The 25,147-nt window shown below is 32.2% G+C and overlaps 1 protein-coding gene across 1 annotated transcript in view; it reads right to left on the bottom strand.

Annotated features, from left to right (window-relative positions):
• Window positions 1–2,722: 2,722 nt before the first annotated feature.
• The window catches only part of LOC134269749 (cytochrome P450 3A8-like), a 31,580-nt gene continuing 9,155 nt past the window's right edge, over window positions 2,723–25,147 (bottom strand). The window contains exons 14-27 of the mRNA XM_062751952.1: window positions 13,427–13,437; window positions 9,042–9,138; window positions 8,560–8,612; window positions 8,327–8,423; window positions 8,016–8,132; window positions 7,158–7,246; window positions 6,932–7,077; window positions 6,722–6,849; window positions 6,423–6,531; window positions 5,957–6,114; window positions 5,705–5,793; window positions 5,407–5,544; window positions 3,729–3,891; window positions 2,723–3,093 (exon numbers count right to left, since the gene is read on the bottom strand). Of these exons, the coding sequence (XP_062607936.1) occupies window positions 2,992–3,093; window positions 3,729–3,891; window positions 5,407–5,544; window positions 5,705–5,793; window positions 5,957–6,114; window positions 6,423–6,531; window positions 6,722–6,849; window positions 6,932–7,077; window positions 7,158–7,246; window positions 8,016–8,132; window positions 8,327–8,423; window positions 8,560–8,612; window positions 9,042–9,138; window positions 13,427–13,437 (1,497 nt within the window). The 3' untranslated portion in view covers window positions 2,723–2,991. The remainder of the gene's footprint in view (window positions 3,094–3,728; window positions 3,892–5,406; window positions 5,545–5,704; window positions 5,794–5,956; window positions 6,115–6,422; window positions 6,532–6,721; window positions 6,850–6,931; window positions 7,078–7,157; window positions 7,247–8,015; window positions 8,133–8,326; window positions 8,424–8,559; window positions 8,613–9,041; window positions 9,139–13,426; window positions 13,438–25,147) is intronic.

Here is a 25,147-nt window from a genome sequence, read left to right as displayed (position 1 = left end):
TTATTTTGTACTTAGAAATAGCCTACAGAAAAAAGTTATGAAATAAAATTCATAGACTTTGTTTTCATTAGGTTGCGTGTCATCGATCTCTAAATATTTTCAATATTTGAAGTTTACAATGGTGGCAAACAAGGAATACCATTTAATTGTCGATTTTTTGTGATTGCCGATTCCTTTGTGGAGAAATTGTAAAATAATATTGAAATTTTTGAAATAGTCTATTGCAAGCAACTAGCAAATATTCTTCACTGACAAAAACTAACTAGTTAAAGTCACTAAGAAGACTAGTAAATTAACTGTCCATACAATCACTACCTTGAAAGTAGTTTTATTAGGTATTGGGTAGATTTACTAGAGAAGATTAGTAAATCTAGAATTTGATAAGTAACTTTCACTAGGTATCTAAGTATCTATACGACCCATGCTCCACTTCTCACTATCTTAGCCAGTAAACAGAAAGATTACTAATCACGACAAACGCTTTACGAGGCATACTAGTTAAATTCACTAGGTTTTTCTTTCAGTGTTCTTATCTGTAGATTAGTTTTATTATTTATTAGATTGATCTATAGATAAATATCTGAGAGGTTTTTCCTTTTTTTTTTTCTTTTAATCACCAACATATAATAAACTTAATAGCTTATATGGAACATTTTATATAAAATATTTTATAAAACAATCTTATTTGTTTGATTTTAGGTGAAGTTTTATATATAAAGTTGTGTGGGATTTTTTTTTTAATTTTTAAAATTTGAATGTTAAGACACCTTGGGGCACTACTAGTGACTTTACTGTGTATACCATGTACTGCATGTATATATTACGCCTGGTCACAGCCCATTGTTCCTCTAAGGTAGAAAAACCTCTCAATCCACATAGAATATACAAAAAATACACCAACACGGTAGCAGGTGTCTTCGCGACACGTGTCTCCCCACCTGTGGCACTTGAGGACAGGTGCCCGCGAGTGAGGTTCAAAGAAAAGGATTGAAAATTTGATCAACTTACATACTACTTTTATTTAAACAAAAAGGGGGGGGGGGGTTCCAAATCACAAATTTAGCACATTATACATCTCAATACGAATATAATTGAACATATTACTAAAAAGTATAGGTACCGCGTTTTCAGTAATATTGCATTAATTAACATCATGAAAGCAAGATATTTGAAAAAATAAATAAATAAATAAAAAAGCCTACACATTATATGCAATCTAATTAAAATGAGATTTTCCATTCGCTCCCAGGGTAATTTTTCACAAAACGGACTTTTTACATTAGTAAGTCTTTCTCGTGCGAATAAGCATTTGGGTAACAAATGAGACGATTTAATTTTAATTAGATTGACATAATATGCTGCAGATCTTAAGAACCATGATATCAAATGTTCAGGACGTTTTCTTGCAATATTTACCCGCGGCTTTCGAATAAGATTAACGCCTGTTAAACGAATAAAATGTATTCATGAGAACGGAGATAAAAACACATATATGTAGATATTAAATCAATGTAATTATAAAACAATTAGTAACTACTGCACTATATATCTATGTCGAACACTGAATAGTAAAAAAGGCTTCCTAGTCAGTATGTGTTGTTAACAAATTGAATTATTGAAATGATAATTTTCCATTCAGGAATATAGATACATGTATAAGGAATATAAATGCAAAACTTGCTATCTCAGATAATGTAAGCACTTGCTCTCGTAATTATCTGTATTTCATGCACCATGAAGACACACTAATTTTCTTTTTTAAACAAATTAACATTAAATGTAATTGTAGACAGAGGAACCTCCATATATAACCCTTGATTTGTTCTCGGAAGTAATATTTTGTGAAAATAATGTATGTTATGAAAAGAATTAATTCCCGAAAGGGAGTCTCGAGTTGGGTAATGTAGAATATCCTGGTGAGAGGAATCGATTTTGTTTAAAAATGATATTTTTTTAATTCCAGCACAATATGAAATAAATTAATATGAAGCAAGGATCTTGTATAAAGTGCTTATCATTGATATCAATATCGGTATGTGTAAGTTTACACAGAGCACATCTCAAGATCTGAATATGAACTAGTAGATATTTAAAAATAAAACCATTTTTTTAAAATGTATAAGTAAATAAAAATATGATATGAGTTGATTTTTCTACCCTTTTGAAAAAAATAATTATAAACAGTTTCGATTCAGTTCGGTTTCAGCATGCGAAAACCATACAGAATCGAAATCAATCTTAGTAAAAACATAATATGAGTTGATTTTTCTACCCTTAAAAAAAAAATAATAGAAAAAGTTTCAGTTCGGTTTCAGCATGCGGAAACCATATGGAATCGAAATCAATAGTAAAACAATAATTTGAGTTGATTTTTTTTACCTATTTGAAAAAAAGAGAAAAGAAAAAGTTTCAGTTCGGTTTCAGCATGCGGAAACCATATGGAATCGAATTCAATAGTTTCCGGAAACTGAAACCTACTGAAACTAAAAAGTATCGTTAAATTGACATTTCATTAAATTTTACATTGGTTTCCGTTTTGCGGAAACTATTTGGAAACAAACCTAATAGTTTCAGCATACGGAAACCCTACAGAAACTTGCTGAAACTATTATATAGTTTCCGCATTGCGGAAACCACACAGGAAACTTCAACGCCAAGTTTCAGCAAGGTTTCCATATAGTTTCAGTTTTGCGGAAACTGGACTTTTCACCCAGTGAAAGCTGTACAAATATCAATTTCAATTTTAAAAAATGCAAAATTTGTTTACAATTCAAGCACTGGTACGTCCAGAATGATATGTTGACAAGAACTTCTTGTTTTTTTAAGTGAGTGGTTCCTCTTTTGAAGTGTATTCTACTTAAACTTCTTGGACATACTTACTGAATTATCTTTATTCAAAGATAACTTAAACAATGTATCAGACAAACTCATTTAAGTTAACAATGAATTTCTCAATGTTTAATAGTACCTAACACAAAATTTAACATATTCTTATGATTCGTTGTTCAAATGCGTCGGTGTTCTTCTTTCCAGTTTAAGTTTAACCCCATTAGCTGGTTTCATTAAGGCTTCTTTGCTCAGTTGAAGTGGAATCTGTTTAAAATATATATTAAAGGCTCATTTATCACCTAAATCTTTTGTTTTATTTTTCAGTTTAACAATTATTGATATAAACATTCTTATAAAGATACTCTCTAAACTAAATGATACACGTCCATGTTTTGCTAGATGAGACCCGAATAAGCGTCAGATCAAAAAGTAAAATAGGAGGTGCACAATGCAACAACATGTATGTAATAAAGAGTTCGTGAAAGTATCATTGAATTTTATGCAATGATACACATGTGGAAAGAGTATGGATAAGAGATGGGTACCCCTCAATATACTATAGAAAAAATGGCAGTGTCAGTGGCAGTGCTATGGGAATACCGATATATTTATCTGATCAACCAGTGAAATAGGATGTCACAATGTAATAAATATTCCGTGAAAGTATCATTAAATTTCATTCATTGATCTAAGAGGAGTTGCGGATAAGAGATGAGTACCCCACAGCGTAAGGGACAGCCATCACTGTATACCCTCCCCCCGTCTCATCACAATTCTATCGATAAAACACAAGAAAGGGTCTAACTAATAAAGAATATAAATATTCAAAAAAAAACCGATAGCTGTAGACTTTCAACTCAGATTTTGGTCCCTATAGTAATTTGGAGTGTAAACCTTACCTCCGTCTCGCTACAGTTCGTGAACCGGTAGTGCTGAAGTATGTATGCAATGCCACATTTAGCCTCCATGCCCGCTAATCGCTGTCCTATGCAGTTCCTGGGTCCATGACCAAACGGCAAAAATGTGTAAGGATGACGAGTCTCTTTATTTTCTGGGGTAAACCTTTAAAGTGAAAGTTGCCAATTTTATTTGAATTGGGGTGTCGTGGAAATCAGTAGATACAAAAAGCAACAACGAAACTTTTTTTTTCATTTTTTCTTTCATCACGTTACTCATAATGATAATACTAACAAAATATTAAAAAAAAAATAGCCCCAAAAATGGACCAAACGGTAAAAATGTGTAAGGATGACAGCTCTCTATTTTCTGGGGAAAACCTTAGGAAAAAAATCGAAAATTTCACTTCTTGTTCCATAGATATCGGTAGGTTACAAAAAACAAACCAACTGAACGTTTACTTTATCCCCAGTGTAATACTTTGTTTTCCTATTGTCTTTTTTTGATTATCCTCCCTTGGAATGGAACTCGGCCTTTCATTTTAAAATTTTAACTTCCCTTTACCCAAGGGGTACTTTATACTGACTTTGATTCTTGAGAAAAAGTTGAAAATTAGACAAGTATAAGGATGGAGGACAGTGAGGCATTCAGACGAGGGAATGATCAAAAAAGTTCTCTTTGGCTTTCAGCTCAGGTGAGTTCAAAGCGGACACAAAATTACAGTCAAATAAATCTTTTACAAAGCATAAAAAGGAATTTAGTATTACTAGCATTTTAAAAGATCTGTTTCTTCGAATATAGCCAAACCCACCACTCATGTTGACCGAATATTCTCAGAAGTTACAGGATCACTAGTACTATATTGCATGGAAATTTAAATTTGCATCAAGACTACTAGTATACCATTAGTAAATTAAAAAAAAAATTAAGATTCTTTTTTGATTTCTCTTTCTTGCATTGCCATCCTTTGATTTCAAGTTGTGTTTCCAATAGTTGAAATCCTCTAGCTTAATTAATGAAACTGTTTTTAATTGTAAAATATACAGCAAAACTCGGTTATAACGAAGTCGCTGGGACCTATGAAATTACTTCGCTGTATCTGTAATTCGTTATAACCGTATAAGTAATTGAGTAAATTTATATAGGTGAGGATCCAAGATGACTTTGCTATATCCGTGAATTCGCAATATCCGTGTTCGTACTAAACAAGTTTTACTGTACTTTGTATTTTTACACCAGTAAGTGTAAGAAATGAAAAAGGTGAACATACTAAAAACTTATATATCTCAAGAAATCTACTACATTTTGTCACAATACATCTATGCGCAGGGCCTAATATTGGATCCCTAAAACCTCCAGAGGTGGGATCAGGTGCGTAAGAAGGGTAAGCATTCCTATTGACAGTCACAACCGATTTGGGTTTGTCCACTGATTAGATAGACAAAACATTCCGAAGTCAGGTTTAGTTTTAAAAGAAAAACCTAATTATTGGTATGAAACACGTCAGCCAAAATACGACTACATATGTTGTTTACATTTTGTTCAGTCTAATAATGTAATAATCAAACAGGAGCATAATATTATCTCACTCAGTATCGTTTAATACACGCCTTAACCATAAAGTAATCCTTTTTACTACATTTTGCCACATACATTTGTAATTAAATTACTATGACATACCGTTCAGGATCAAATTTCTCTGGTTCTGGCCAATACTTAGGATTTCTATGTATCGCAAAAATAGGAAATATTATTTCAGTATTGGGTGGAATCTTTATACCATCCACCTCAATTTCTTCAGAATTGTTTCTGTTTGTCCTGGAAAAGAACAAGTAAATTATTCTTGATCAATAACAATTAATGTATGTGTAATACATTACACAAAAGATTATGCATTTTGTTTGACTGGTCTATTTTTGTCTCATTTTATTTGGATATACAATAAACACGTATAGTAGATATAAATCTATACATTCACCTTGTAGCCGGTGGGTACAGACGTAATGTCTCGTTAAACACCATGTCCAGGTACCCGAGCTTCTGTATGTTGTCGTACGTCGGCAGCTCCTGAAAGTTTATTTTTGTATATGATAATATTACATTACCGGAGGAATAATTCTAAAGTTATGTACAAAAGTCAACAATATTAAAGTGAGTTGATTTAATCGGAACTCTCGAAACTCAATTTTTCTCGAACCTCTTCGATTTAATCAAATACTTTGAAACTAACTTGTTCAAGGACTGTGTCAATTTCCCGAATCAATTTATCTTGACATTCTGGGTTTGTCGCCAGGTTATACGCCATGAAAGTCATAGTGCTTGCTGTTGTGTCATAGCCAGCCAGTAGAAAAAGAATAGAATTTCCAGTTATCTCTTCCACAGTTAAACCTATAAATATGATGTATATTTTTAACTAACTAGGGTCATGCCATTTTTAACTTAACTATAGAAAACGCAAAACCCTTTGAATTAAAACCATATCAATTTGCAACCCGTAGGACATCTTATATCCTAAATTTTACTTTAACACGTTTTTATATAGATTACACATCGGAAAACTAAGAACTTCTGTCTTCTAGAGTGTGATGCATATTCTATTTTAACTATTAAAAAAAAACAACAATTGCTACAACTGGATACCAACATCAGGACAAAAGGTCTGAATTTAGCATCAAACATAACCTATAGGATCCTACCTCTCTTTTTCCATTCCTCGGGATTTTCATAAGTGTGTGTGTCCTCTATCTCATTTTTATCGGTGAGTCTATGAGCATTCAACATAAGTTGTAGCATGTCTTTTCTGTCCTGTGTAATGCAATGTCTCATTTATTAAATGTGAAGAATAAAGCGAAGATTTTGATATGTACATGTACATGTATTTACTTCTTACCTGGGAATTATAAGTAATTATTTAAACATAATTCATGTATTTATAAAAGAGGTTTTCAAATAAGGAAAAATCAATAAAAATAATTTGTTATTCCGTTAGACGAACTTTGTCCGTGTCATCACGCATGTCTATCGCCCGGTGTACTGCAGACTTGAAGAAATCCATTCTTCTGCGATTATTCAGGGGTGACATATTAAAGTAATCCAAAAGTTTATCGAATGGCCGTATAAGAACTGCAATAAATGATTTGAAAATAAATAGAGAATTTAAAAAAATTAGAAAAAGTGAGCAAAATGAGATTGTTGGTGTCCATACCCGCAAGGATTATTAAAAGAGAGATGTTGACTTCAAACAGTTCTTTAGCGTATTTTACAAATTTATTGTCTGGGTTTGTCTGGGAATCGATCTCCATACCAAAGCCTAGCGAGGCAATGACGTCCATTGTATAACTTCCAAATACCCTAAAAGAATATAAAACAATATATGGAATCTTTGAAAAAAGAAGTCAGATATATCGTAACAAGTAAAGATATGTACATACTGTTTAAATTCAATGACGCTTCCTTTCTCTGCTTTCTTAGTTAATCCTTCCAGTAACATTTTATATTTCTCTTTCAAAAGAATTCCCATCTTAAAGAAAAGAAAAAAGATAAAATAAAATATATAGGTGTATGAACAAATAGATATATGAACATGTCATGTGATCGCATGGACCGCGTGTTGTGCATTGACAGAACAGTTACATGTGTGTCATGAAACAGAAGTGGCGTGCTTAAATCACTAGATCTAAGCTTAATTTCTTTTATGGTCTTTCTTTTTGTGAATCGACATTTTTTTATCTCTTCTAGTACATCACACAACATCACAAAAATTATTACATGAAATATATGGAGATAATGAACCATATTCACGCACAACAGTTCATTAAAACAATACTAACAAGGAGCACAACAAAAACTCCAAAACTTCATTGGTGGGATAAGGTGCCATGGGGGAATTAGCATCCCCTGCTGACAGGTCACACCCGCCGTGTGCAGGTCATTGTATCGACCATAAAACTTGACAGATGACTTAAAACAAGACTGTTGATTTTCTTCTTGTATCAACTTGTTTTGTCAACAACAACTCGATTTAGAAATCGTTCGTACTTAAAGATACAATCACTTTGTTCTTGTGTATCGAATCAGTTGAAAGATATAAACACCATATATATGGGGTAAGGGTATATTGCTGCATAAGTAAGGAAAGTTGACGATTGAAAAGAAAGTCATCACGTTTATCATAAAGATTTGTTGTTAGAATAACATTAACGTCTTTTGCTATTAAAGAGAGAGGAAACTATTAAACTTTGAAATATTAATGGAACAGTTTATTTGGTTTTTTTACAACAAAATTTCACCTTTCTGAGCTTGCCACTGGAGAAAGTTGGCAGTATGGTGTTTCTCATAAATCGCCAATGATCATCTACAACTTCTGTTAAAGAATGCTTCATCTCGCCTCGCTGTTCTACCAAGGCCTATAAAATATGTCATTAGAAAGTATTCCTTATATGAATTCATCAATACTACTAGTATTCATCTTATAATTAATATTACATTTCTTTCTTTCCTGATGCAGTACTTCATAGAAAATTAAATCCCCGAAAATTTTAACAAGTTCATGTTTTTAAACAACTAAATTAACTTTGTCTAAATATAAAATATTACATACAAATCTATTGGGAGCTTTGGAGAAATCCTTCACCATGATGGTCTTAATAAGATCTGGATCCGATATCATGATGGAAGGCTGACTCCCGAAATACAACCTGCAAAGTTAGAGAAGAAGACATTTTAGGAGCTCCATTACTTTATTTGTGAAAAATTAAATCAGTTCTGTTTTCATAAGATAATAAATGTAAAACAGATATATTATTATTCAAGTAAATATAGGGCGAGACTCACCCGACAAGCCTTCCATATTTTTGAACCAATTCGACATCCAACCCATGAAAGCCCTGTTAAAAATATTAATATCGACATATCGTTCTAACAGCGCATATTTGAACCATAATATCCATTTGTTACAAAATATCACTGAAGTTAATTACAATCAGAAATGTATATTATAAGTAAAAAAGTATAGATAAGTTTACTCCTAATGCCGGCGATATATATCAAAATGTGAAAATTAAGGCCACCGCAAAAGTTCATCATCTGCGACTATGATGTCAAAGAATTTCATTTCGTCATTAGTTTAGAACAAAGCTCGACCTTTAGTTTACTGCAATTTTTTGTCTAAAGTACATTGCAAAGTTTAGTGTTTTTATAAATTGGTATTATATGCAATGGTTTCAAATAAAGATAAATAATTTACAGAGAATGCGATGGATTTTTTCTTCTTTTTAAAAAATGCAATTTATGGGAAAAAAAGTATTTTATCAGACCTTTTTATTTAGCTGTATCATCTGGCCTACATATGGAACAAAATCAGGTCCAGGAACTCCCAGGCGACGCCATAAACCAAATTTCCGTTTCACATATCTGTAAAAATAAATATTTTAATATATAATGTAAAATCATTTCATTTCTATATAATACTCTATCTTCGAGAGGTACCGATAAAAGATATTATGACAATGCATGACAAATAGACTTATTTGAGAATAAGAAATAGAAATACTTGCACAGAATATATGGAGTTAATGAAAAGTATTCAACCTCAAAAGTCTATTCAGAGCGGATCAGATGCCATGGTGGAGTGAGCATTCCCTGTCGGCCAGTCACACCTGATGTGTGCTGCTAATGGGGAAATAACGAAAAGATCCATCGGCCAATTCAGTAATGGAAAAGGTTAATCAGCATTTCACTTAATAAATTGTCTCAGCTGACAAAATCATGGTATCGACCATAAAACTTACAAAATGATGACTTTCAACAAGACTGCTGATATTCTTGTTTCATCAACTTGTTTGTCGATTACTCATCTCGTTTAACGAATTGTTCATACAGTGTAAGCAGAGCATGCTCTTGTGCATCGAGGCAATCAAGAGATAAATTCTTAAGTGTCCATATCTTAGTTTCCTTATGTATTTTTACACAGTGCTAGTACTCCTGAAGTTTCTCCTTTAGTACTGTTAACTATATATTTTAGTTTATGGAGAAATAAAGAAACGGGATAGGTAGAGCATATACTGGAACCCGCTATGTATATTTTTGTAGGGAATTTTATGACGTTTCGGAATCCAAAACAAATATGGTAATTCTATTTCAATTAGGTTGTTGGGTGTATCAAAACATATGATTTTAAAGAATTTCCTCCTTAGAAAGGGAGCTATGGGTTAAAGTTTTAATTACCACTTGCAGAACTTACAATGTATTATGAGAAGGATATGGAGATAACAAACAGTATTCAATCTCAAAGTCCATAAAACCATGCAAAATAAGAGCAAAGCAAACAAGGACCTCCGAAACATCAGAGGTGGGATCAGGTGCCATGGATGAGTGAGCATCCCCTGCTTACCGGTCACACCCGCCGTGTGCTCATTATCATGATCGTGAAATAACGGGAAAATCCGTGGTCAATTCACTTTATAAATAATGAACTAGCAATTCGTATGAAAAATGTCAGTCAGCATTTGACTCAACGATAAATTGTATTTGCCGACAAGGTCATTGTATCGACCAAAGAACTTACGAAATGATGACTTTAAACGAGACTGCTGATATTCTTGTTTTATCAACTTGTTTGTCAATAATTTACCTCCTCTTAGAAATTGTTCATACGAAGAGCATGCTCTTGCGTATCGAATCAACTGAGATAAATACACTCCGTATGCAGGCATGAAGGTACATTGCTGCATAAGTAATGAAGTTGACGATAGAAAAGTTAAAGTCGTCACGTTTATATTTAGCGGGTACAATATTTAGCGGAAAATGATTTTTAAACAAGTTAGCGTAGTTTTGATTTAGCGCATTTCTTGATGTTCTTATTCACGTATCAATGTTTAAGACATTTAGCGAAGTTCTTGAATTAGCGGAAGTATCTTTCCGCCAAAAGCGCTAAATAGAATACATCACCAAATGTAATACGTTTACAGTAATCCCTATTAAAAAATATGATTTTGAAAAAAAAATTCTTAAAAAGGAAGATATTGGTATAAGTTTGATTACCACTTGTAAAATTCAATCCTTGTCTTCTAAAATTCCATTTAAATAATGAGCCTTACAAAGACAATGTTGTTATAACTTGTTTTGTCAACAAGGACCAGTACATATTGATCGTGTTATCTATTTTTTCTGAGTTATTGAATGCATGTATAATACGATCAATAGACCCAGTTAAAATTAAAATCCATCCTCCGGTGATCTACCAGAGGAAATAGCGACAGTGCATAATCGATTTTTTTTTTCGAAATAAACAAATGATTTACTTACATGTATAATACGGTCAGTAACCCAATCATAAGTATAATCCATCCCCTGATGCCCAGTAAGCCCAGAGCGTCCATCTCTGAGTACAATATTAGGTAAACAGCTTCCCAAGGTCTTGCAAATTTACCTTTTTATTTGATGAAAACGGAGTTATTTCAATAGATGACGAATATTGCATAAGCAAAGGTAAGACTCGTAGTCGTAAAGGTTCGCAGTACTAGATATTGACATTTACATAAATTACAAGTGTTGAAAGTGCGACCGAATTTACATTGATCTGACAGTCACTGCACATCACAAAAATCCCATGAATTGTAAATAATTACATTATACATACATCGATTTACTCAAATGGACCCAAATGGAATTTAAATGGTCCCAAATGCACACCAAATGGAAATTAAATAGACACAAACGGAAATAAAATAGTGCGAAATGGAAATTCAATTCAATTCAATTCTTTATTGGCACTAAAGCATATATTTATATACAGGAATGTGTTGTTAGCCATATACATGTATTGCAAGATATTATACTATTGTAAGCTTGTTTCTAATATCAAAACAGTCTCTGATATATAGACAGATTTGTTTCGTAGATACAAAGTTATGTGGATTAAGCAAACAAGATAAGTTATTAACATCTAGTAACCTTGAATACTTTTTCCTGACATTTTTATACACAGGACAATCAAGTAAAAAGCGTTTTTCATCTTCAACAAGAGTTTTACAATGGAAACAAAATCTATTTTCTCTAAATGACATAATGAAATTCATCTTCTAACAGAAATAATTACACAAAGCATAATACATATAATATAGAAATATTTACATGAGACATATGGAGAAAACGAACAGTAATCAAGTTACAATATCTACCTGTTTCTACGTACAACTTATGTGCACTTATTCTTAACTTGGAAAGATAAAAAATAAATTCTTATGAAGTGGAAAACACAAGAAAATCATTTTGAATAATGATTAAAATCAGCTAAGCGCATTGAGTATTGTTAATGTGTTGAAGTTCAGAAAAAAATTTAAATTAAAATATTAAATTTAATGAAATTAAAATATCATAATTGTCCAGTAAAACCTTATATAACGTATAAAAAATATTATTAAATTATATAGTTTCTTATTCAAGCATTTTTGAGTTAAGATTAGAAGAGAATACTCTTAGATTATCAGATGTTAGGATCGTTATCCGTTATGAACATAGACTTTTAAAAGTTTTTATAGAAAACATTGTCCAGTTCTTGCCACAAGGAAACCAAAGTAGGTATTAATTTAATGTTATAGTTAACATACAAGTTACAACAAAACTATTCCATTTGCACTTTATTTAGCTAGTACCGGGTTATTAATTATATACATTTTATGAATGACTTCGCTTTACTCTTCTGACAATGTAAAAAAAAATATTTGCTACAACACGTACCCTGAATTTCATGGACGGAGAAACTATATAATCAAATTCATTTTATACGAGTAATAGATCTACATAATGAAATTCATCTTCTAATAGAACTAATTACGCAAAGCATAATACATGTACATACAAAATAGAAATATTTACATGAGACATATGGAGATAACGAACAGTAATCAAGATCAAAAGTCCTTAAAACAATACAAAATAGGGGCAAAGCAAACACGGACCTCCACATCAGAGGTGGGATCATATGTCAAGAAGGAGTGAGCATCTCCTGCAGACCGGTCACACCCGCCGTGTGCTCCTTGTCATGATCGGGAAATAATGGGAAAATTCGTCGACAATTCAGTGTATAAATAATTGACCAACAATTAGTTTGAAAAACATCAGTCAGCATTTAACTCGTATTTGCTGACAAGGCCATAGTATCGACCACAGAAATTACATAATGAAGACTTTATAAGAGACTGCTAATATTCTTGTTTCATCAATTTGTTTGTCAATAATTTATCTCGTTTGATATATTGTTCATTCGTAGAACATGCTTTCCCAATGGATATAATGCAAGAAGACCGTTTTACGTGTCCAGTAGAAAACAACGTTTGATTTGTCATCTGTGTATCTTGATGAATGAAGGTTAAATAGAGCACATCAATTAACTAGATAAATTTCTTTAGCTACAATATACTAATAAAAATATCTACAAAATTCACTACAATTTTCTTCTGTATGAATGTCATTTCCTTAACCTACCGGAAAATATTTGCTAAAACTCTTCAAATAATTTTCTTAGGAGAAACTGTCTACACAAGATGCAAAATGTTATATTATAAAGTACAGAACACAAGTATACATGTACATATTACGAAAATATTATTACGTTTCACTATTTAAATGTGTCACTTTTCTTTTTTCCAGTTTAAGTTGAACGTCATTAGCCGGTTTCAGTAAGCCATTTTTTCTCAGCTGGAGGGGAATCTGTAAAAAAAAAATATATCGACTTAGAGTTCATTTATTTGTTAACACTGTAGGAATTTAAATTTATATTAGTGAAATAAAACACTACCTACCATGGCATGTGTCCGTGGCAGAAATAAATCGTTTATCTAGATATGCCACGATTAGACTTGTGAATGCGCATTCGCCATAATCAATTGTATTTAAAAGTAAAATTTACCTCCGTTTCGCTACATTTAGTAAACCGGTAGTGTTGAAGTATTATATGTAATGCTACATTTAACCTCCATGCCCGCTAAACGTTGTCCTATACAGTTCCTAGGACCATGTCCAAACGGCAGAAAAGTGTAAGGATGACGACTCTCTTTATTTTCTGGGGTAAACCTTTAAAATGATAGATGCCAATATGATTTGAAATTGGAGTGTCGTGGAAATCAATAGATACAAAAAGCAACGAAACTTCTTATTTTTTTCATTACATGTTACTCAGTATGCTAATACATTGTACTAATAACAACATAAACAAGACCGCTGTCGCAGAAATAAAAAAAAACATTTGAAACCTCAATCTAAATAGATACGCTACCGCTGATTTTAATCAGATTGTTGAAACCTTTTATATATATATATATATATATATATATATATATATATATATATATATATATATATATATATATATATATATATATATATATATATATATATATAAACGGACCTACAAAAGCAAAGAAAAGTTCTGGATGCACAGATTGAAGTCATTCCGCCCCAATGGTATTAACAAACTGAATGACTTCACCAGAATGAACGTAAACTAGACCCGATTCCTGTTTATACCAAACAAGATTATTCTCTCAATTTAGTGTAAACTCTACAGTTAATTTGCGTCACCAACTCTCGAACAACCCACATAACTATGTATTGCTTACGCCTTTTTTAATTAATTATTAATTATTTTTTACCGATAATCAGTTCTAATTAAAATTTATAATAGATCATAATTCATATGTTAAAATGCCCCTTCTATATTATTTTTCTTTGGTTATTCTTTATCAAGTATAGTTACGCCATTTTGAGAGAATGAAACAATGTACGATTTACTGATTGTCCTAATTAATTAGCATAATTAATTCGTTCAATTATGTAGATCGCACTTCACCCGAGTATACCCGATAGACCGGACGCATTTCATAGCGCTCCGGATTCTTTCTTTAATAGTGTTCTTAAAAATTTCCAAATCAACATGTAACTAAGTATGTAAATATATAGTGTTTAGTAGTTTAGTAGTAGTGCTAGTTGTTTTTTTCCTTTTTCGCTTTTCGCTTTTTCCTTTGTTCTTATGACTTTTTAACTCTTTTCTTTGTCCTGAGGAAGGGACAGGGCGTCCCGAAAATTTGACAATTTTTATTGTTCGTGTCGTTGGTCATTTTTAGTGCTTTTTATAAATTTCCATCCGTGACCTTGTATCTACTTGATAGATCCGACATTTAGGATATACAGTGTTGTTGGTTTTTTTAGTATATATTTATATATATATATATATATATATATATATATATATATATATATATATATATATATATATATATATATATATATATATATATATAGACTGAACACTCCTCTTAACCAAAAGTGTACTATATATATATATAGACTGAACACTCCTCTTAACCAAAACTGTACTCCTTCAAAATGGATAAGTATTGACCTACCCTCTCGGAGCGGTCATCATAGGATGATTTTTCCCCTATTCATCCGAATTTATGATCAAGTATTTTAAATTTTTTAACAGTACAATAATTTTTCTCTAACTTGTCTGCATTTTTTAAAATAATAAATTATTACTGTAACCGAGGTCAGTCAATACAAACTACTGGGTAACACCAGGTTACCTTTCGTTATTTTTTCATTTCATTTCCAATTTTTTAAAAATATAATGTGTACACTTAAAGTATTTTTTTTTTCTATTCTTTTTTGTCAGCGTAATCCCTATACCATATTTTTCTGAAGATTAACTGATTTCTTTCTAATTAAACATATTCTTATTCAGACTAGAAGTACTGTGAGCACTGAGTTCACTAAATGATATCCCCCGCCTCCCATATGATATTATAATGGCATCGTCAATGTTTTGCTTTGGGAAACCAGAAATAAGTGTCAGATCAAAAAGTAAAATAGGATGTCACAACCGCATCATGAAATAAAGAATCTGCGAAAGTATCATTAAATTTTATTCAGTGGTATAGGAGGAGTTGCGGATAAGATGATGGGTAACTTTCAATTTTATAGAAAGATTGGCAGTGTCTATGTTTTGTTACGGGAATCCCGAAATATGTGTCCTATCAAAATAAAAGGTCACAATGGAACTATGTAACAAAGATTCTTTGAACGTCTCATTTAATTTCATTGAGTTGTATAAGAGGAGTTGCGGATAAGACATGGGTACCCCAAAATGTAACAGACGGACGAACAGAAGGACGCACGAACATCCCAATCACTATATACCCAACCACTTTTCAAGCGGGAGGTATAATAATATAGTATAGTACTTCAAAACGTACATGGAATATCTTGAAGCAATTCCATTTATTCTGTTAAATAAACATTTTTACCAGATTATCATCTGATCATACCTTTAAGACAATCAATCTACTGAGAGACAAAATTGTATACCGTTCAGGATCGAATTTCTCCGGTTTTGGCCAATATTTAGGATTTCTGTGTATCGCAAAAATAGGGAAAATCAGTTCAGTGTTGAGTGGAATCTTCACTCCATTCACTTCAATTTCTTTCGAATTGATTCTGTTTGACCTGTATGGTGAAGTAGAAGGTGTTTTGAGTGCAACTATTAAGTTGTCCGAGGACAGGTAAATAGATGATTAAATTTTAATTTAATTTAATGTACATGTTTCTCAAAACAAGACAAGGAATAAATGCACTGAATATCAGTGAACACGCCATAAGAGTTGGGAAATTTCTTTATTGTTCTAATAATAAAAGTTATTCATGGCTTTGTGTAAAACTTTTTTGAGAGAGAGAGAGAGAAAGGAGGGGTGTCGTTGTCTCCTCAGGCAGGTTAAGGAGTATTTTTTCCATGGTACAAAACTAATGGTTGAAAGCTTAGTAGCTAAATTTTTTGCAAGCAGATTTACATGTACATAGGAATTTGTCACCTGCGTTTTAATAATAATTAATATAAGAAGCAATCATATTACAAACGAAAAGGGTGAAGCTAACGAACTGTGATCTCAAAAATATCTGTAAACAATAGAAATTGTGAAACAGCACAAAAAGCACGGACCTCCGTAATTTACAAAAGTTTACCAAGACTATCAGTAATTACACAGTTTAAGTGAACAATGTACCTAAGAAAAGTGTGTTCTCTCCACTGCCAAGAATTACTTTTGTCACACGAGCAATTCAGCTATACTGAAGTTTATAAAACATATTTTATTTTACGTTCTTTTAAACCTTTTCCTTATTTTTATGTCATATATCACTAGTATATAATGAATATACATCTTTGTACTCACCTAACGGCTGGTGGGTACAGGCGTAGTGTCTCCTTAAACACCATGTCAAGGTACCCAAGCTTCTGGATGTTGTCGTATGTGGGCAGCTCCTGAAATTTCAATTTTTAAAATGATGAACTCATGATGCTAGAAGAAAATACAGGTGTATACTGAAACAATGGACAAATTCGATTATACTACAACTGTATCGATTTAATAAATTACGTAATTTTAAAAGACTTTAATTCAGGCATATTTCCTACTCCATTTTACAAAAATATTGAAGAACATAAAGCACTTCAAGTAAATACCTAATCATAGGTTTTTATGCCTTTTAAATCGGCCTAGCATATTAACTGACAGATATCCTACCTCACTTTTTCCATTTCTCGGGATGTTCATAGGCGTGACTTTCCTCTATCTCATTTTTATCGGTGAGTCTATGAGCATTCAACATAAGTTGTAGCATATCTTTTCTGTCCTGCATGATGCAATGATGATTATTCATTGGTAACGAAAGATAAAGAAATGATAAGTACCTGTATATATTCGCCTATAAGTCGGTCCGCATATAAGTCGGTTGTATATTTTAATCTTATATTAGAGGGATCTATCTTCTAAAATACTTTTTATAACTGGCCTATAAGTCGGACATAGAATTTTGGACCAAAGTTTAACTCCCAAAAATCCGACTTATAGGCGAGTATATACTGTACATGATCATATTCTTAAATGATATCCCTCTGCAGAATTTTTTGGTATATTCGTAAATAGAGTCCGAGTCTGTCTGACTGTCTGTCCATCTGTCTGTCTAGCTTTCTGTTTGTCAGTCTGTCTCACTTTTTTATGCGCTTGCAGATATTAAGCTGATTTTTTAAATATTTTAAGTGTATATTGATGAGTTACAAAACAAGATTAAATTTTTGAGGGAATTACGGCCTTTTTAATTTTTAAGAGTTTTTTTTTTTACAAAACGCTTGCAGATAATGAGCTGATTTTTGGTATGTGAGTGTATATCTTGATGAGTTCCAGACCAAGTTTGCATTATCTTACGCTTCAATGATTTTACACGGAATTATAGCATTTTCAATTCTTAATGGAAACCAGATTAAACTTGCTAGTAGGGTACTAAAATGGCTAAAGAATACTATTAGAATATGCACGTTACATTACGGTTTGTAGGTAAATAATTATGTGTTATTGTATTAAGGTTATAGGTAATTATATGTTCTCATATCAAACATACTTTATCTGTGTTATCCCGCATGTCTATAGCCTGATGTACAGCAGATTTGAAGAATTCCAACTTGCTGCGGTTGTTCTGAGGTGACATATTAAAGTAATTCGAAAGTTATCAAGTGGTGGGAACAGAACTAAAAAAATTGTAAAAAATAATTAATTTGGGCATTTTAAAAAATGAAAACGAGGTAGACGTATTAATTTTGTGTCCATGCCTGCAAGAATAAAGAAAGGAGAGACGTCAACCCCTATCACTTTCTTTGCGTATTTTACAAACTTGTTTTACGGGTTTGTTTGACAATCGATCTCCATTCCAAAACCAAGAGAGGAAATAACGTCCATTGTATAATTTTCAAAATACCCTAAAATCGTTAATGTTTTATATTACACCCTGGACTGTCATTATCAAATTTTAAAATACGATTAAAGAATTATTATAAATCGGTATAAATCCTTACAAGAATTTCAAAAATATCACAAATTTTAAGAAAAGACACATTTACATGAACATACTGTTTACATTCAATTACACTCCCCTGCTCTGCTCTCGTGCTCAGTCCTCGCAGTAATACTATATATTTCTCTTTCAAAAATTGTGCCATCTTTAAAGAAAAAAAAACATGAAATCACATGAAAATTATCAAGTTTCCATTCTTTCATTCCTTGCGACTTATGAATTTTTATTGTCTACTAATTTCCATTTATTTATATTTTTTACGATTTGCCGGACTAATTATGTAGCATTTCTACTCTTCTTAACTTCACTTATCACGTGTTTTGCTTTTTGAGATTTAATACTGAGGATATAGAGATAACTAACAGTATTTAATCTCAAAAGTCCATTCAAAGAAAGCAAATTAGGAGCAGAGCAAACACGATCCTCTAGAATACCAGGAGTGGGATCAAGTACCATGGAGGAAAGAGCATCTCCTGTCGACCGGTCACACCCGCCGTGTGTTCCTTGTTATGATCGGGAAATAACGGAAAAATACACAATTCAGTGTGCAAATAATGGCCTAACGAATGGTATGAAAAATGTCGGTCAGTATATATATTTCACTAAAGAATTTGCTGACAAGCTCATTGTATCTACCATTAAACTTACGAAATGATGACACTGAACGAGACTATTGATATGCTTGTATCATAAACTTTTTTGTCAATAACTTACCACGTTTTAGAAATTGTTCATACGCAGAGCATGTAACAATCGCTTTAATTTAAGCATTTGCAGGTATATTTTAAATTTGCGACATGTAAATATGGTGCAAAATTTCTCGATTTTTTATAAATGAGTTAGGAGCAAAAACTTTATAAAGTATTCTGTACACACATAAATACATGTACGTATATATTTGTTTATCTAACTTTTGATTCTATTTTATGTCGTTAAATAAGAGCATCTTCCGTGCCTGAGTTTGCCACCGGAAAAAGTTGGCAGTATAGTATTTCTTATAAATCGCCAATGATCATCTGCAATTTCTGTTAAAGATTGTTTCAGCTCGCCTCGTTGTTTAACCAACGACTATAAAAATATTTTATTTTTTATTAAAAAGGCTGGTTCTGCAAAACTAGCAAAACCTTTACTAACAATTATGCTGGATTTTCTAAAAAATATAATTTACTTCAAGAAATTCAAAGGTAAATTCAAAGGTAAATCATGTTTTAATCACGGAATATGCAATTAATCTTTTTTTCTACATATAAAATATCACATACAAATCTATTAGGGGCTTTGGAGAAATCCTTCACCATGATGGTCTTAATAAGATCTGGATCCGATATCATGATGGAAGGCTGACTCCCGAAATACAACCTGCAAAGTTAGAGAAGAAGACATTTTTTTTTATTTGTCAATTAGAATTTCAAATGATCTATTAATTAAGGACTGTTATCTTCATAATCAATTTAAAACTCGAACACATTTACTTATAAATTTGAAGAACTTTGAAATATACTTTCGAATTAATTCATTATGACTAGATTAACCTTATAATACGCTTAGAATTTAACCATACACGTGTCAAGAGTATTCTTGTTTCTTTGTAAGATGTAAACTCACTCGACAAGATTTCCATATTTTTTAACCAATTCGACATCCAAACCATGATTTCAAGCCCTGTAAAAAAAAGTATTTGTCAAGTTAAAGACGAGAAAGTAAAATGTCTGAAAGACACACGATCAAAACACTAGATAAACACGTTAAACCTGCATATGACGTCAATATTTCCAGCTGCAGAACTGAAGCTCTCTGAAGAAAATATTAACAGACAGGAGGGCTACAATGCCACCACAGAAAAATGTATACAATGTATTTATTGCACACTCTGTTTTGTATCATTTTTTTTTCCAAATTTTTAACGCAACTGTACAAAACCTCGATTTCAAAAATTAAATTCCTTGGACATCTATCAACTACTCTGGTAGTTGACATCTGCATGAAACGCGTTGACCGAATTATCCTGCCACGTATTAACATGTCAAGAAATTTTTTAAGATGATAATTGTCTATCCATAATGTAGAAAGGTTTCTCTATCCATGTACATGTATTTCCTCGGTAATGATTTGATTTGTTGCAGTAGCTCCGAAATTAAGACAGCGTTCATGCCAATCCTCTAATTTGCAAGGATCAGTTTCAGTTGACAGAGTTAAAAGAATGAGTTGATTTTTCTTGTATGGAACCTTTCCAACTTTTTATATAATCTGAATACATACATCCATAAAGTTTATTACATTTTTTGAACAACAGTTTTATCTAACAGTTTTATACATGCCTAAGTCCAAGTATACCACGGATTCCTTTATTTTAAAATGTTAGATATCGTCAGTGTATGATATTGACATTTGACAATGTGCTAATTCTTCTGTATCTAAACAGGTCAGTACAGTTTTCTTAGTTTTGCTGCTTTTCATCAAGTATTGGCTTGCTGCTACACATGTTTAACAGTTACGTTATGATGCGTACATATATAACATTTCCCCCCTTTTTTTTTTTAGTTTTTTTAAGTACCAGAACCTACAGTTATTCCGAGTTTTAGAGTATTTGCTGTGGAGCATGTTGCACCAAACGTAATACAAGGGTCAATCCATTCTTTCACGTGAGGAATTTTATCTTGAATTTTAGCTGGATTACCCAAGGGTAGGTATTGCGACCCTTTTTTGGAAAGCCTATTTTTGTATTTATATGATATCGTATTTATTTAACTTTATAATGTGAAGAAGAAAACACTTGTGGCCTTCAACTCGGCATAGATGTATCGACAAGGTATGATCAATTTACTTTAGTTACTTTCATTCATAGGTCGACCCAATATATCCCAGTGAACTTAAAATTAAATATAGCACAGAGTCCGACTCGACATGCTTCATTTTGAAAATAAAATTACTAGAATAAGACGTTAGTGGTAAAAGGACAATAATAGTTTAAAATAAGTGTGATGACTTTAACTTTTCTTTCGTAATCTTCCTTTACTTGTGTAACAATTATACCCTTATCACCTGCATATCCCAAATGATTCGATACACAACAGCATGCTCTACGTAAATCGAGGCAAACTGCTGACAAACAGGACGATGGAACAAGAACATCAACAGTCTCGTTTAGAGTCATCATTTCGCAAGTTCTATGGTCGATACAATAACCTTGTCAGCAAATACCAGGTAGGCTACAATTTAGCATGAAATCTAATGCTGACTGACGTTTTATTTTTTTTTACTTATTGTTCGGCCACTTTTTACACACTGAATTGTCTACGAATTTTTCATTTTCACGATCAAGACAAAGAGCATACGGTGGATCTGATTGGTCGACAAGGGATGCTTACTCCTCCATGGCACCTGGTCCCACTACTGATGTTTTCAGAGGTCCGAGTTTGCTCTGCTCCCTGTTTTGTTTGAGAGGACTTTTGAGACTGCGTACTGTTCGTTATTTCTTGAAGAGCTTTTTTTTTTAATTTCTCAGTTGTGACATTAGTTTCAAGCACATGTGTACTTTAAACTTTTTACCACTAGAATCTTCGAATATCATATATTTTGTAAAATACCTCTTGGATCCTTTTTAATATGTCACTATCAATAGGTTTGTATTTGCTTTAGGTCTGTTGTTAATTTCTTTTCAAAAGTCCCTGGGATTTAGGGTGTCCCACATTTTTATCTTCTGCGATTATGCAATATTATCTCTACATGTAGCACACTTTTGCCAACCTTTTGCTATTCTCGTAGTATAAATACTCTAGGTTGCTCTGTTAAGATTTTCCAACTAAATTCCGTAATGTTTTTTTTTCCTCATATGTATGAGCATTGATCTTATTATTTTTTTGACGGAGTTCACCGTTTCAAAATAGACCTAGTTGTATTTTTTCCTTTTTAAGCATTATGCCATTTATTTCTCCGTGTAGTGTCTTAACGAACTGGTGATACAAGTAATCTTTTTCATGTTCTTAGACTTTTCAAAACGCTTCCAATGTTGATTACTGGTAAAAGTATAACTGGGAACTCTCTTCGAACATCCTTTTGCCTATTTGATCACTCAATTTGTTGTTGTTTTTATTTATCAAGAAAACATCATATCAATGTATTCAGGATTACACGTATTCAGTAATTTCCCAGTGAGTAAAGTCAAAACTGAGTGAATTTGGATAATGAATCCTACTTCAGGTTGATTTGATACTTACATGGAAACCAAATGTTTCACAGCAAAATTACTATACCATCTAGTACTTATAATTAACCAAGAGCAGACCTAAATGTAACTGTACGTGTAATTTAGACTGAAATGTAGATCACATACAGTATATATAAGAGATAACAATTTTGTCTGAATACTGCTTCGTAACCATAAGAACATGCACGCTTAGCTAAATTCGGGTCCTTAAAATAAAGTGGGTCAGGTGCAACTAGGAATGACATCATTTAAAAAAAAATGAAAGAGATAATGCGACTTCTAAAAAAAACAGAACGTTTAAAATATAATTCATTACGGGGTTTTCTATATTTCTTTGTCCTGTACAATACATTACTTCAAACATCACCTGATATATATATATATTACAGCATGAAATATATGGCAAAACGAACACTATTCAAGCTCAAAAGTCAATAAAACAATACAAAATAGGAGCAGATCAAACACGGACCTCCAAAACGTCAGAGGTGGGATCAGGTGCCATGGAGGAGTAAGCATTCCCTACCGATCGGTCATACTCATTGTGTGCTCCTTGTCGTGATCGGGAAATAAAGGATAATCCATCGATAATTCAGTGTGTAAATAATGGACTAAGTAGAAAAACGTCAGTGGGCATTTGACTCAATGATAAATTGTATTTTCTGACAAGGTTATTGTGTCGACCATAGTACTAAAGAAATGATTACTTTAAACGAGACTGCTGATATTCTTGTTTGTCAATAATTTACCTTGTTTTAAAAAGTGTACAGACGTAGAATATGCTCTTGCCATAGGCACCTGACTTTAGGCCTACTTGTTTTTCTTTGAACAAAAAATATACCCCTACCTAGGCTTATTATTAGGTAGTGATATATTTTTTTATAAAAAGAAAAATAAGTAACGCCAGGTGCCTGTTGATTGCGTATGAAATCAACTGAGAGATATAAAACCCTTATGTAGGTAATGAAGGTATATTTCTGCATAAGTAAGAGGATTTGACGATTAAAAATTTAAAGTCATCACATTTATCATAAAGCTTGGTTGTAAGATTACCATTAACGTCTTTTTCAAGTAAAATATTCAAAAATGAAAAAGATGTGTCAGACTCTGTGGTATCTTTTATCTCAAGCTCATCGGGATATGTCGTATCGACATAAGAATGGAGATTACTATTATTAATTTACAAAACGTCGTCGATATATCTAAAAGTCTTCTTGAAGGCCTCAGCAAGTGTTTTATTTTTCTTACGAACAAGATCTGGGACAAATTCTGCTTCTAAATAAAAATAATAACTACTTATCATACATGTCTTGTGCAATACCACTGCACATTTTACTTTATAAATGATATCAGAGCTTTTATATAAATGAATTTAATTAAACTTCTGAAGATAATGAATAAATGGGGTTAAATTTCTTGTAAAAATTGCAATGTAAAAATAATCATTTTCCTGACCTTTTTATTTAGTTGTATCATCTGGCCTACGTATGGAACAAAATCAGGCCCAGGGATCCCAAGGCCATGCCATAAACCAAATTTCCATTTCACATATCTGTAAAAATAAATGCTTTAGTACAAAGATCATATCATATGTTCTTTTTCAGACATTCATACATGCATAGTGTATATATTTTGCTTCTCAAGATTATAGAAATCGAAGTGGTGCATAAATTGATAAATCTGTTTGATCTTAAAAAAAGAAAAGAAATTGATTTACTTACATGTATAACATGGTCAATAATCCAGTTATAAGTAAAATCCATTCCCGGATGCCCTCAGGTAGCAAGTGGCCTCTGAATATGAGTTTAAAAATTCTTGTTAAGGACGTTCAACAAACAAACAATATCAAAGAAGGTTAATTGACTACAAGTAAACTCCCATGCTTTTTAGCGTTGTTTTAGTGGGTGGGATGTCATTATTTATGACATTTTAAAGTAATCACCCAGGTTAATTTTTCTTGATAATTAGTTCGAACATGAAAGTCAATGTGAAGGGGTCAAAAATTATAGCAGACTTGGAAACATCTTGTCACATGTAATGCAACCTTCAAAACATCAGAGTTGGGAGCAGGTGTCATGGAGGTGAGCATCCCCTGCCGACCGGTCACACACACCGTGTGCTCCTTGTCATTTTCGGGAAATAACCGAAAATCCGTCGTCAATTCAGTGTATAAATAATAGACTAACAATCAAAATGAAAAACGTCGGTCAGCATTGTATCGACCATAGAACTTACGAAATGATGACTTTAAACGAGACTGCTGATATTCCTGTTTCATCACCTTGTTTGTCAATAATTTACCTCGTTTAGAAA

This window comes from Saccostrea cucullata, unplaced genomic scaffold (genome assembly GCF_032062105.1).
Source record: "Saccostrea cucullata isolate Sc308-1 unplaced genomic scaffold, CSIRO_AGI_Scuc_v1 ctg382, whole genome shotgun sequence".
Taxonomy (NCBI): domain Eukaryota; kingdom Metazoa; phylum Mollusca; class Bivalvia; order Ostreida; family Ostreidae; genus Saccostrea; species Saccostrea cuccullata.
Note: the sequence above shows the minus strand (reverse complement) of the source record. Positions and strands in the feature narration are given on the sequence as shown.